Here is a 15,334-nt window from a genome sequence, read left to right as displayed (position 1 = left end):
GTTGATTCGAGACGCCGTGAGATCCACGTCCGGAGTGCCCCATCAAAGACAAATCTGATGGAAGACCTCCGGATGCAAGGACCATACCCCTGCCGCGAGGCCCTTGCGGCTGAGGAAGTCGGCGGCCCAGTTGTCCACGCCGGGGATATGCACTGCGGATATCACCGGAACCGTTGCCTCTGCCCAGAGGAGGATCTTGGATACCTCGGCAAGGGCCAAGGAGCTCCGGGTCCCCCCCTGATGGTTGACATATGCCACAGCCGTGGCGTTGTCCGTCTGGATCCGGACTGGAAGGCCACTGAGGATCCTTTCCCAGTGGCGGAGGGACAGAAAGATGGCCCGAATTTCAAGGACATTGATTGGCAGAGATGACTCCTGCGACGACCAACGGCCCTGAACCGTCAGGTGGCGAAAAACCGCACCCCAGCCGAACAGGCTGGCGTCCGTTGTCACCACCTGCCAGTGAACTGGAAGGAAGGACCTGCCCTGGGAGATGAGAGGTGACGTCAGCCACCAGTTGAGGGACCGTTTGACCCGAGAAGAGAGTCTGATCGGCCGATCCAGGGAGAAGACAGACCTGTCCCACTGAGACAGAATGGCTTGCTGAAAAGGTCGCGAGTGAAATTGGGCGAAGAAATCGCTTCCAATGTAGCTACCATCCTCCCCAGAACCTTCATGGCCGATCGGAGGGAGGGAGGCCGAGGACCCTGGAGCAAGCGTATGTCCCGACAAAGAGTGGATCTCTTGTCTTTGGGAAGGAAGACTCTGGTCTGACGAGTGTCGAAAATCATGCCCAGAAAGATGATGTGCTGAGAAGGAATAAGGCAGGACTTCTTCCGGTTGACCAGCCACCCGAAACGGGCTAAGGTGTCGAGAACAATGGACAGGCTTTCGTGAGCCTGAGCAAAGGACGGAGCCTTGAGGAGGATGTCGTCGAGGTATGGAAATAGGACCAAGCCTCTGACTCTCAAGATGGCCATCAGCGCAGCCATGATCTTCGTGAACACCCTTGGCGCTGTTGCGAGACCGAACGGCAGGGCGACGAATTGAAAGTGTTCTCGTTGCACTGCGAAGCGCAGGAGACGGTGATGTCCGGGAAATATCGGGACATGGAGGTAGGCGTCCTGGATATCTATTGAGCCTAGAAATTCCTGGGCCTCCATGGAAGCAATTATCGAACGAAGGGATTCCATCCTGAAGTGTCTCAGGCGAACTCTCCTGTTCAGCAATTTGAGGTCCAGAATGGGGCGAACCTTGCCGTCTTTTTTCGGTACCACAAAAAGGTTCGAGTAGAAACCCGTGAACCGTTCTTTCTCTGGGACGGGAACGATTACCCCGGATTTGAGCAGAGAAGCGATGGCTGCGAAGAAGCCCGGAACTAGAGCGGGATCTCTTGGAGGACGGGATTGGAAGAAACGATCCCTGGGTCGGGAGGTGAACTCTATCTTGTATCCCGAGGATACAACTTCAATGACCCCTGCGTCCTCTACTGCGGAAAACCAGACGTCCCTGAAAAGGAGAAGACGGCCGCCCAACCTGGGAGTTGGGCTGGAGTCTTGCCAAGAGTCATGCGGAGGTGGATCTTCCAGTCCTGGGTCTGGAGGATCTACCCTGGGAGTAGCGAGGACGCCAGGACGGAGTGGGCCTAAAGGCCACCGCATTCTTCTCTTGACGTGCCTGTGGCCTCTGTTGCTGCTGGGAATGGGAGCTTTACGCAGCGAAGCGCCGAAAAGGCCGAAAAGAGCAAAACTGCCATCTAGGAGGAGGGCGACTAGGCTTAGCCTGGGGGAGAAGAGAATTTGTACCCCCGGTGGCGTCCTTAATGATTTGGTCCAGCTGGGAACCAAAGAGACGAGAGCCCTGGAAGGGCAGACTAGTGAGGGACTTTTGGAAGACAAGTCCGCCTGCCAGGCCTTGAGCCAAACGGTCCGGCGGATGGCAACGGCATTGCTGGAAGCCTGAGCCGCACAAGACGCGACATCCAGGGAGGCGGAGACCAGATTTTCACCGGCGTGGGAAATCTGGTTGGCAAGTTCCGCTAATTGCGCGGGAGGCGCCCCGTCCAGGATACCTCGCCGTAGATCCTTGGCCCATTTTGAGATGGATTTTGAGGCCCAAGTGGAAGCAAAAGCTGGACATAGAGCCGCTGAAGCCACTTCCAAGGCAGATTTCGCGAAGGATTCTATAACTCTGTCGTTAGAATCCTTCAGAGATGCTCCGCCGGACAGTGGAAGCACCGTGTTTGTGAACACCCTGGAAACCGGGGGATCCACCGAGACCGTCCAATTGGCGGTAGGTTCTGGAGAAAAAGGATACAAAACACCAAGGTGTTTTCCACTCTGAAAACGACTGGTCGGGTTCGCTCTTTCTCTGTTCATGATTTTCTCGAATTCAGGATGAGGAGCAAAAAACTTGGAAGGTGGTTTAGCCCGTCTAAACGAAACCGCCTGATCTGCGGGTTCCGTGGAGGGATCCTTGATGCCACAGGTTTGGTTTATAGCTCCAATGATTCTGAACCATATCCCTCATGGTGGCGATTTGGTTAGAATCCAGCTCCGAAATATCATCCGAGGGCGCCTAAGAAAGGGCACCTTCCCAGAGAACGCCTTGCCTGACTCAGGGGAGGAGGACGCCTACCGCAGAGGAGAACCGTGTGGCGAGATGGAGCGAGAAGAGGACTCAGACCGACGTTCCTGTCTGGACCTTTTGTGGCTTATCAAGAAGGGCTCAGACGGAGGCTCCTGTGACCCGCTGGCTACTGCGGGGGTCTGCAGAGGTAATCAATCCAGCGCGGACACCAAAATTTGAGACACCCGTGTTAGATCGGCCACCGATTGTGACAGAGAGGAGGCCCACTCTGGGATGGGGGTATCACTCTCGGACGGTGGGAATAATTGTGTTGCTGCAGGCCTGACAGAGCGGAGATCTGAAGAAAAGCCAGAGGGTTAGGGGACAGCGGAGCAGAAGGGGGTGTCAGTCTGCAGTGCAGATACTCACGGCAGATGAGAAAACGGATACCAGGTAGAGGAAGCTGTCCAGCTGCGGTGGATCTCCGGAGAGAAGACGAGCCCCTTCTGCAATTCGCGCAGATGGTGACCGCTGGAAGGACGGGCATGATGTGCGCTCAGGAAGGTGCGGAGCGCGAGGAGTTAAAATCCAGATGCCGAGCAGCGGCGTAGAGGAAGGGGAGGAGTCAGCTGAGATGGCGCCGGACAGATTGTCGGGCGGGAGAAAGCCCGCCCGATTAAAACGGAAGTGGGCGGAGCACGGCACCGGAGGTAGGCCCCGGGAAGCGCCAGGGCCTAAATTATAAGCCGGCGACCGTCGGAAGTAACATAGTAACATAGTAACATAGTTAGTAAGGCCGAAAAAAGACATTTGTCCATCCAGTTCAGCCTATATTCCATCATAATAAATACCCAGATCTACGTCCTTCTACAGAACCTAATAATTGTATGATACAATATTGTTCTGCTCCAGGAAGACATCCAGGCCTCTCTTGAACCCCTCGACTGAGTTCGCCATCACCACCTCCTCAGGCAAGCAATTCCAGATTCTCACTGCCCTAACAGTAAAGAATCCTCTTCTATGTTGGTGGAAAAACCTTCTCTCCTCCAGACGCAAAGAATGCCCCCTTGTGCCCGTCACCTTCCTTGGTATAAACAGATCCTCAGCGAGATATTTGTATTGTCCCCTTATATACTTATACATGGTTATTAGATCGCCCCTCAGTCGTCTTTTTTCTAGACTAAATAATCCTAATTTCGCTAATCTATCTGGGTATTGTAGTTCTCCCATCCCCTTTATTAATTTTGTTGCCCTCCTTTGTACTCTCTCTAGTTCCATTATATCCTTCCTGAGCACCGGTGCCCAAAACTGGACACAGTACTCCATGTGCGGTCTAACTAGGGATTTGTACAGAGGCAGTATAATGCTCTCATCATGTGTATCCAGACCTCTTTTAATGCACCCCATGATCCTGTTTGCCTTGGCAGCTGCTGCCTGGCACTGGCTGCTCCAGGTAAGTTTATCATTAACTAGGATCCCCAAGTCCTTCTCCCTGTCAGATTTACCCAGTGGTTTCCCGTTCAGTGTGTAATGGTGATATTGATTCCCTCTTCCCATGTGTATAACCTTACATTTATCATTGTTAAACCTCATCTGCCACCTTTCAGCCCAAGTTTCCAACTTATCCAGATCCATCTGTAGCAGAATACTATCTTCTCTTGTATTAACTGCTTTACATAGTTTTGTATCATCTGCAAATATCGATATTTTACTGTGTAAACCTTCTACCAGATCATTAATGAATATGTTGAAGAGAACAGGTCCCAATACTGACCCCTGCGGTACCCCACTGGTCACAGCGACCCAGTTAGAGACTATACCATTTATAACCACCCTCTGCTTTCTATCACTAAGCCAGTTACTAACCCATTTACACACATTTTCCCCCAGACCAAGCATTCTCATTTTGTGTACCAACCTCTTGTGCGGCACGGTATCAAACGCTTTGGAAAAATCGAGATATACCACGTCCAATGACTCACCGTGGTCCAGTCTATAGCTTACCTCTTCATAAAAACTGATTAGATTGGTTTGACAGGAGCGATTTCTCATAAACCCATGCTGATATGGAGTTAAACAGTTATTCTCATTGAGATAATCCAGAATAACATCCCTCAGAAACCCTTCAAATATTTTACCAACAATAGAGGTTAGACTTACTGGCCTATAATTTCCAGGTTCACTTTTAGAGCCCTTTTTGAATATTGGCACCACATTTGCTATGCGCCAGTCCTGCGGAACAGACCCTGTCGCTATAGAGTCACTAAAAATAAGAAATAATGGTTTATCTATTACATTACTTAGTTCTCTTAGTACTCGTGGGTGTATGCCATCCGGACCCGGAGATTTATCTATTTTAATCTTATTTAGCCGGTTTCGCACCTCTTCTTGGGTTAGATTGGTGACCCTTAATATAGGGTTTTCATTGTTTCTTGGGATTTCACCTAGCATTTCATTTTCCACCGTGAATACCGTGGAGAAGAAGGTGTTTAATATGTTAGCTTTTTCCTCGTCATCTACAACCATTCTTTCCTCACTATTTTTTAAGGGGCCTACATTTTCAGTTTTTATTCTTTTACTATTGATATAGTTGAAGAACAGTTTGGGATTAGTTTTACTCTCCTTAGCAATGTGCTTCTCTGTTTCCTTTTTGGCAGCTTTAATTAGTTTTTTAGATAAAGTATTTTTCTCCCTATAGTTTTTTAGAGCTTCAATAGTGCCATCCTGCTTTAGTAGTGCAAATGCTTTCTTTTTACTGTTAATTGCCTGTCTTACTTCTTTGTTTAGCCACATTGGGTTTTTCCTATTTCTAGTCCTTTTATTCCCACAAGGTATAAACCGCTTACACTGCCTATTTAGGATGTTCTTAAACATTTCCCATTTATTATCTGTATTCTCATTTCTGAGGATATTGTCCCAGTCTACCAGATTAAGGGCATCTCTAAGCTGTTCAAACTTTGCCTTCCTAAAGTTCAATGTTTTTGTGACTCCCTGACAAGTCCCCCTAGTGAAAGACAGGTGAAACTGCACAATATTGTGGTCGCTATTTCCTAAATGCCCAACCACCTGCAGATTTGTTATTCTGTCAGGTCTATTAGATAGTATTAGGTCTAAAAGTGCTGCTCCTCTGGTTGGATTCTGCACCAATTGTGAAAGATAATTTTTCTTGGTTATTAGCAGAAACCTGTTGCCTTTATGGGTTTCACAGGTTTCTGTTTCCCAGTTAATATCCGGGTAGTTAAAGTCCCCCATAACCAGGACCTCATTATGGGTTGCAGCTTCATCTATCTGCTTTAGAAGTAGACTTTCCATGGTTTCTGTTATATTTGGGGGTTTGTAACAGACCCCAATGAGAATTTTGTTACCATTTTTCCCTCCATGAATTTCGACCCATATGGACTCGACATCCTCATTCCCTTCGCTAATATCCTCCCTTAAAGTGGACTTTAGACAAGACTTTACATAGAGACAAACCCCTCCTCCTCTCCGATTTTTACGATCCTTTCTAAACAGACTGTAACCCTGTAAGTTAACTGCCCAGTCATAGCTTTCATCTAACCATGTCTCGGTTATTCCCACTATGTCAAAGTTACCTGTAGATATTTCTGCTTCTAGTTCTTCCATCTTGTTTGTCAGGCTTCTGGCGTTTGCGAGCATGCAGTTTAGAGGATTTTGTTTTGTTCCAATCTCCTCACTGTGGATTGTTTTAGAAATGTTCTTACCTCCCTTCTGAGTATGTTTTCCTGGGTCGTCTTTGTTCGAGTCTAATGTTTTTCTTCCCGTCCCCTCTTCTTCTAGTTTAACGCCCTCCTGATGAGTGTAGCGAGTCTTCTCGCGAATGTGTGTTTCCCAGGTTTGTTGAGGTGTAGTCCGTCTCTGGCGAGGAGTCCATCATACCAGTAATTCACACCGTGGTCCAGGAATCCAAATCCTTGTTGTCTGCACCATCGTCTTAGCCAGTTGTTTGCATCAAGGATCCTGTTCCATCTCCTGGTGCCATGCCCGTCTACTGGAAGGATAGAAGAAAAAACTACCTGTGCATCCAGTTCCTTTACTTTCTTCCCCAACTCTTCAAAGTCCTTGCAGATTGTCGGTAGGTCCTTCCTTGCCGTGTCATTGGTGCCAACATGTATCAGAAGAAATGGGTGGACGTCCTTGGAGCTGAAGAGCTTTGGTATCCTATCGGTCACATCCTTGATCATCGCACCTGGAAGGCAGCATACTTCTCTTGCAGTTATGTCCGGTCTGCAGATGGCTGCTTCGGTGCCTCTCAGTAGTGAGTCTCCCACCACCACCACTCTTCGTTGCTTCTTGGCTGTACTTTTTGCTGTCACTTGTTGCTGTGTGCCCTTTTCTTTTTTGCTTGCTGGTATTGCTTCATTCTTAGGTGTGCCATCTTCATCCTCTACAAAGATTTGATATCGGTTCTTCAGTTGTGTGGTTGGTGATTTCTCCATGGTCTTCTTGCTTCTTTTGGTCACATGCTTCCACTCATCTGCTTTTGGAGGTTCTCTGACACTTTTTGCACCTTCTGTGACCAGTAGAGATGCTTCTGTTCTGTCTAGAAAGTCTTCATTCTCTTTGATGAGTTTCAAAGTTGCTATTCTTTCTTCCAGACCCCGCACCTTTTCTTCTAAAAGGGCCACTAGTCTACACTTCTGACAGGTGAAATTGGATTCTTCTTCTGGTCGATCTGTGAACATGTAGCACATGCTGCAGCTCACCATGTAGGTTGTCACATGTAGGTTGTCACATCTGCGTAATCAGCGGTGCGGGCGCAGCCCGGCTAAGAGGCGCGGCAGCCGCCGCATGGAGAGGGGAGCGCTGCCGCCGACGCCGCAAGCAGGCCCCGGAAAAGCCGGGGCCTAGATTAGAAGCCGGCGGCCGCTGGAGGTAAACAGCGGGGCGGGCGCTGCCCGGCTAAGATGCACGGCAGCCGCCGCATAGAAAGGGGAGCGCTGCCGCCGGGGTCTATATTAGAAGGCGGCGGCCGCTGGAGAGAACGGCGGGCCGCGAGCAAGCTCCTAAAAGGTACGGCCCCCCCAGATAGCCGCGCCGCAGGGTGAAAGGGTGCGGCCGCAGACAAGGCAGTGTGACTGCCTGTAAAAGTGCGGCCACCGAGGGGAAGCTGCCGGACATCAGGGCAAACGATAGGACTGTTCTGCCAGGAAAAGTGCCCGCAGTAATAGAAGTGCGGCCGCAGAAATAGCAGCGCGGCTGCCTGTAAGGCGCCGCACCGCACAGTAAAGATGCAGCCGCAGGAAAGGAAGGAATCCGCTGCATGTAAGGCGCCGTGGGAGAGCTGATTAGGGGAAAAAAATACTCACCTAAAATCCCACGCCGTCCGGTACTAACCTTAAAGCGTGGAAAGTATTAGACGTCCGTGGAGCTGGAGATGGACGTCCTCGTCTCCTCCAACCGACAGGCTCTGGAAGGCGAGTGGGTGGGGGACGGAGCCAGGACCGGACTTCTAAGCACGCTTGTGTGCTAGGCTCTTGGTCCTGGAGAGGGATCTATGAGGATACGGGGTGGCAGTATACGCCGTACTCATAGTCCGCATTGTGGGACTACAGGTGTGACTGCTCACCCTGTATCCCTCCGGAAACCTGAAAAGAAACGACGCACATTGAGGTAGATAAGGGTCTAATGAAAGACCCGTGTCCACCTCCTACTGACACTAAGCTAAACTGAAGAGTATAATGCCAGTCGGTGGGGTGTACACTGCAGAGGAGGAGCTAACTTTTTTTATTTGCATAGTGTCAGCCTCCTAGTGGCAGCAGCATACACCCTATGGTTCCTGTGTCCCCCAATGAGAGGCGATAAATTAAAAAACTCAGCGTTTTTTTTTTTCCAATGTAAGACATACCCCGAAAGTAAGACATAGTGGGACTATTGAGTGGTAAAAGAATGTAAGACACTGTCTTACTTTCGGGGAAACACGGTACAACAGATTTAATGTCACTTTCCACAAGGTTAGAAAAATCCCTTCTTCTATAATAGGACAAGGGAATAGCCTAAAATACTCAAGTGTTGTAGTATAGCTCCTCTTCAACGGCTTCTAACTTTGCTTACCTTGAAAGAATATGTGCGCACGTTAAGCATTTGGTGCAGAAAAAGATGCAGCATAATTATTTTTTCCACGCACACACAAACTGTTGCTAGAAAAACCCCATAAGTGATCCGTCCTGAAAGGACAATATTCTTTGGTTTTTGCCTCTCCACATTTCAGCAGCTATAACTCCCCTACTGATGAGTGCGCCCGCACACCGACATGCTCTCGGCAGGGCTAGAGATTTACATCAGGCAGCACTTCAGAGGGGGTGGGGGGCGGTAAATGAGAGCCGAACCATTGGCCACGTCAAGGACGCAACACTGTACCCTCATTTACATATCTAACATTTATATGAAACAAAAAATACTAAAATGGACGATGCAAGTATGATTTTTATAGCTGCCATGTCCACTATACGAGTGCCTTTTGGGGGTGACAGACTCACATTCATTTCCACATCAAACTACCACCATTATGGTACAGTGTGCAGTGATACAATGCTATTTACAGCTTAAAATTTTAAATAAAATAAACACACCTGAGCGCCCAGTTTTTTCCAAGTATTTTTTCATGCGATGATTGTAGGGAAATACAGATGTTGTGGCTCCAATTTCAGCTCCCATATTGCAGATGGTAGCCATTCCAGTACAAGAAATCGAGTCCACCCCTGGCCCATGATATTCTACAATGGCCCCAGTGCCACCCTTCACAGTCAAGATACCAGCTACTTTAAGAATGACATCTTTCGGGGAAGTCCAGCCAGACAGCTTTCCGGTCAGTTTTACACCAATAACCTGGAATTACAAAGAAAAGTTAAAAAGTTTTTTTTTTGTTTTATAAATCACTAGAACATATGAAAAGAAATAATGTAAAAGTGAAAATTGCTTCCGTCTCAAGGATTGATATTTCACTTAGGTCATTGGTGAAATCTACCCTTAGTGAATCCAGATTTTCACATTACTGAGATACGAGATGACAACTGCTGGTTAGAACTAAAGCTTTTTTTTTTTCCTGGGAGAACAGAATCGACAGTCTGGAGTCAGGAGTTTGACCTCAATAATCAACCGACCAGATAAACTGGTGCACCATAGAGCTCCGAGTCTCATTTGCTATACAGCATGGTGTTCGGTAGGCATTTAGTAGCAAATATACCTGATTATCTGGCTTTGATTTATTAGAATAGAACTACCCAGAGTTATATCCCCATCAATATGATGAATGCTATGCCAGCTGAAGTTCTTAAACCGTTAAGATTTTGTATTTGCTCTGTGGATAGGTAATATACTTTGGATTGGTTTCACACATCCTTGAAACAAGAACCAAGCTCTGATTGGAAGCCTGACCGCTGGGTCTTCTGACCCAAATTTGGTCAATGTTTCAGAGGTGTGTGAAACCATGCTTCATAAGATGTGAACATTGTGTCACAGGTGAAAACCACCACAAAAGCACCCCATAAAATGATCACTGTGCACAGCAATGTCATGATTACATTGCTGTGTGTATATTCCACCTCATGTCTTTACTTTTAATCACTTCAGGGTTCATAAACCATAAAAGCAGTTAACAAAAGTGACATGCTCATTATCCGGGTGACTTATTAGCAGAAACCACAAATGCTCTATACTCTGCAGTACAAAATGAAAGCAGTCAGTGGCAGAGCCACCCAAGAATGACAGCAAGGCCAAAAAAGCCTCCTCGAAAGACAAGCCGTTGAGGGTACAATTCTTATGGTTAGTAAATGCTGCGGGTTGGACATCCACAGCATCCAGATGTTGCAATATAGTGGATGCGATTTCAAGAAATTCCAAGTCCTCTATGCGTGCACCGACGCCGGAGACTGACATGCGGCGCGTCTTTCCAGACTGCAGCATGTTCATTTATCTTGCGGAGACGCGAGTCTCTGCCAGATAAATCTCATACAATGTATTGGATGCGGTTATTCACACAGTTCAATGAACACATGCGGAATCACCTGCGTTCAAAAGCCAGCACCGCTTTGGACACAGCGGACATGGGGGAAGGGGGTAGGGCGTGGGGAGAGATGGGGACTCAGTGGCTGCGACGGCGTGTAGACGACATAACGCGCACATACCAATACAATAATAAGCAACGCAGACTCACCTTTGGGCATTTCAGCTCCCAGGGAATCCCAGCCATGACATCTACAGCATCAGCACCACCTACACCAATGCAGATCCCTCCAAGCCCACCACCATTAGGAGTGTGAGAATCAGTACCAATAAGGAGCACACCTGGATATGCGTAGTTTTCCAGAATAATCTAAGATATAAAATTAGATTAATTAAAGCATAATATTTTCTTTGGATCGCAGACACTAAAATGTGACAACTCATCTACAAAAAACAGGCAAAAAAAAAACAAAAAACAAGAGTGGACGGCTGTCACTAAGTGAACATAGTACGTTTTATAAGATATTAAGGGGATGTAATATAAACACAAATGTATACTGTGGGTTATAACTTGGTGCCTTGCTAAACAGTGAACAAAAAAAAAGGAAAAAAATTCAGTCTGCAAACATTTTGATGTAAGTCTTTTAAAAGGGGGCCTATCTGAATGCCAAAATATACATAAGGAACAGCTCCCGACATACTTTAAACTAAGTACACGAAAAGAGTGTGTACTTTGCCTTTCCTCATCATTAAGCAACAGAAATTGTATGGGAAAGGCCCCAATACAGGTGCATACAGACCTTCTCAGGCTTTGAGATCCATTTATTGTTTCTACCAATCTTGCACCTGAGCTTGTTGCAATGAATATGTCCCATTATAACCCACAGAGACAAGATTGTTTAAAGGGAAGGTACCACGTTTGTAGATCATTAATAAATCACTGTAATGTAGCATAACATGCTGCTATAACCAAGTTTTAAATGCATGTGAAACAGATTAAACTCATATTACACGCGTAAAGAATGCACTGGGGGCTGACATCTTGGTTTCACAGCAGTTCACGACACTGTCATTTTACGGCACCCCATAGACATAGGAGATAATAGACTGGCGCTGACCCTATCTGTAACATTGCAGCAGCATTAGCAGTGAGCTGGGCACGCCTCTGTGGGCTGCACAACTCACTGCTGTAGGTGTGACTAGCTGCCATTTTATAATAGCCCAGTGCTATCTGCCGAGCTCCACTTACTTTCTATCGCAGGACAGAAGAAGCGCTCACTGGAACCAGAGGATGGGGAGTGCGGGTGATTTATCTCCGTGCTGCAGGTCCCGGGCAGACATCCTCAGCTCACACGTGTGCTTCTCCTGCTCTGTCTCCGCCTCCTCACACAGACCCTGTGATCTCCGGTAAGCTGCATTCACAGCCTGCCTCTCTCTGCCATACAATGTATCTCTCCCCTCCCTCCACAATGCCTGACCATTCTCTGCAGACCTGGATCTCCTCCTTATCTTACTGAGGGATGAGTCACAGACAGCTCTGCTCAGATAATGCTGCTCCATACATAAACACCACATGTCTTCACTTTTCCTCCAGTCCACCATGCTGCTGAGCCCAGTTTCTGCTTTTTTGTAAACTCTGTAGCTGTGTTTCTGATGCAGTAACTGCTGGTGATAGCAGATCACAGGACAATCACACAAAATGGCTCTGCCCTGTGATGCTGCTCTTCATTCTGCCCCAGGGATACTAGACCACCCAAAAGGGGAGGGAAATGGTGATGTCAGCAGTTACTGCCCCAATTTTCCAGCAAAGAGTAAAGCTGGTAAGTCTTACTATAGCTGCTTGAGGTCTAAAACGGAAAATGCTCCCCCTAGTGGTCAATATATATTTGTAAGAAAATATATAATATTTTTCATATAGAAATATTTGCAAACAGTGCAAACATTGCATTAATACATTTTATTTACTATTTTAAGCTTAATTTCACAAAACAAACTACAAAAAAAACAAAAAAAAAAATCTGGTGGCACCTTCCCTTTAACCCCTCTGTGACCTTAGACGTACTATCCCGTCGAGGTGCCCTGGGCTTATCTGACCCTGGACGGGATAGTACGTCATAGCCGATCGGCCGCGCTCACGGGGGGAGCGCGGCCGATCGCGGCCGGGTGTCAGCTGCTTATCGCAGCTGACATCCGGCACTCACGGACCGCCCCCGGCACATTAACCCCTGGCACACCGCGATCAAAGATGATCGCGATGTGCCGGCGGTGCAGGGAAGCACCGCGCAGGGAGGGGGCTCCCTGCGGGCTTCCCTGAGCCCCCCGCAGCAACGTGATGTGATCGCGTTGCTGCGAGGGTCTCCTCACCTCCCTCCCTGCTCGAGCCCCGGATCCAAGATGGCCGCGGATCCGGGTCCTGCAGGGAGGGAGGTGGCTTCACAGAGCCTGCTCAGAGCAGGCACTGTGAAGCAGCCTGCACTCCTATCAGATCAGTGATCTGACAGAGTGCTGTGCAAACTGTCAGATCACTGATCTGTGATGTCCCCCCCTGGGACAAAGTAAAAAAGTAAAAAAAAAAATTTCCAAAATAATGGAAAAAAAAAAAAAAATATTATTCCCATAAATACATTTCTTCATCTAAATAAAAAAAACATAACAATAAAAGTACACATATTTAGTATCGCCGCGTCCGTAACGACCCGACCTATAAAACTGTCCCACTAGTTAACCCCTTCAGTAAACACCGTAAGAAGAAAAAAAAAAAACGAGGCAAAAAACAACGCTTTATTATCATACCGCCGAACAAAAAGTGGAATAACACGCGATCAAAAGGACCGATATAAATAACCATGGTACCGCTGAAAGCGTCATATTGTCCCGCAAAAAAAGAGCCGCCATACAGCATCATCAGCAAAAAAATAAAAAAGTTATAGTCCTGAGAATAAAGCGATGCAAAAATAATTATTTTTTCTGTAAAATAGTTTTTATCGTATAAAAGCACCAAACCATAAAAAAATGATATAAATGAGGTATCGCTGTAATCGTACTGACCCGAAGAATAAAACTGCTTTATCAATTTTACCAAACGCGGAACGGTATAAACGCCTCCCCCAATAGAAATTCATGAATAGCTGGCTTTTGGTCATTCTTCCTCACAAATATCGGAATAAAAAGCGATAAAAAAAATGTCACGTGCCCAAAAATGTTTTCAATAAAAACGTCAACTCGTCCCGCAAAAAACAAGACCTCACATGACTCTGTGGACCAAAATATGGAAAAATTATAGCTCTCAAAATGTGGTATTGCAAAAAATATTTTTTGCAATAAAAAGGGTCTTTCAGTGTGTGACGGCTGCCAATCATAAAAATCCGCTAAAAAACTCGCTATAAAAGTAAATCAAACCCCCCTTCATCACCCCCTTAGTTAGGGAAAAATAAAAAAAAATGTATTTATTTCCATTTTCCCATTAGGGCTAGGGTTAGGGCTAGGGTTAGGGCTAGGGTTAGGGCTAGGGCTAGGGTTAGGGCTAGGGTTAGGGTTAGGGCTAGGGTTAGGGCTAGGGTTAGGGCTAGGGTTGGGGCTACAGTTAGGGTTGGGGCTAAAGTTAGGGTTAGGGTTTAGATTACATTTACAGTTGGGAATAGGGTTGGGATTAGGGTTAGGGGTGTGTCAGGGTTAGAGGTGTGGTTAGGGTTACCGTTGGAATTAGGGTTAGGGGTGTGTTTAGATTAGGGTTTCAGTTATAATTGGGGGGTTTCCACTGTTTCGGCACATCAGGGGCTCTCCAAACACGACATGGCGTCCGATCTCAATTCCAGCCAATTCTGCGTTGAAAAAGTAAAACAGTGCTCCTTCCCTTCCGAGCTCTCCTGTGTGCCCAAACAGGGGTTTACCCCAACATATGGGGTATCAGCGTACTCAGGACAAATTGGACAACAACTTTTGTGGACCAATTTCTCCTGTTACCCTTGGGAAAATACAAAACTGGGGGCTAAAAAATAATTTTTGTGGGAAAACAAAAAGATTTTTTATTTTCACGGCTCTGCGTTATAAACTGTAGTGAAACACTTGGGGGTTCAAAGTTCTCACAACACATCTAGATAAGTTCATTGAGGGGTCTAGTTTCCAATATGGGGTCACTTGTGGGGGGTTTCTACTGTTTAGGTACATTAGGGGCTCTGCAAACGCAATGTGACGCCTGCAGACCAATCCATCTAAGTCTGCATTCCAAATGATGCTCCTTCCCTTCCGAGCCCTCCCATGCGCCCAAACGGTGGTTCCCCCCCACATATCGGGTATCAGCGTACTCAGGACAAATTGGACAACAACATTTAGGGTCCAATTTCTCCTGCTAACCTTGGAAAAATACAAAACTGGGGGCTAAAATATAATTTTTGTGGAAAAAAAAATATTTTTTATTTGCATGGCTCTGCGTTATAAACTGTAGTGAAATACTTGGGGGTTCAAAGCTCTCACAACACATCAAGATGAGTTCCTTAGGGGGTCTACTTTCCAAAATGGTGTCACTTGTGGGGGGTTTCTACTGTTTAGGTACATTAGGGGCTCTGCAAACGCAATGTGACGCCTGCAGACCATTCCATCTAAGTCTGCATTCCAAATGGCGCTCCTTCCCTTCCGAACCCTCCCATGCGCCCAAACGGTGGTTCCCCCCCACATATGGGGTATCAGCGTACTCAGGACAAATTGGACAACAACTTTTGGGGTCCAATTTCTCCTGTTACCCTAGGGAAAATACAAAACTGGGGGCTAAAAAAAAATTTTTGTGGGAAAAAAATTTTGTTTTATT

General features: G+C 46.9%; 1 protein-coding gene across 1 annotated transcript in view; it reads right to left on the bottom strand.

The window, feature by feature from the left end:
* ACO2 (aconitase 2) overlaps positions 1–15,334 on the bottom strand; it is a 62,637-nt gene that overhangs the window by 24,361 nt on the left and 22,942 nt on the right. Inside the window, exons 5-6 of the mRNA XM_069737028.1 lie at positions 10,742–10,900; positions 9,159–9,414 (exon numbers count right to left, since the gene is read on the bottom strand). Of these exons, the coding sequence (XP_069593129.1) occupies positions 9,159–9,414; positions 10,742–10,900 (415 nt within the window). The remainder of the gene's footprint in view (positions 1–9,158; positions 9,415–10,741; positions 10,901–15,334) is intronic.

This window comes from Ranitomeya imitator, chromosome 8, assembly GCF_032444005.1.
Source record: "Ranitomeya imitator isolate aRanImi1 chromosome 8, aRanImi1.pri, whole genome shotgun sequence".
Classification (NCBI taxonomy): domain Eukaryota; kingdom Metazoa; phylum Chordata; class Amphibia; order Anura; family Dendrobatidae; genus Ranitomeya; species Ranitomeya imitator.
Note: the sequence above shows the minus strand (reverse complement) of the source record. Positions and strands in the feature narration are given on the sequence as shown.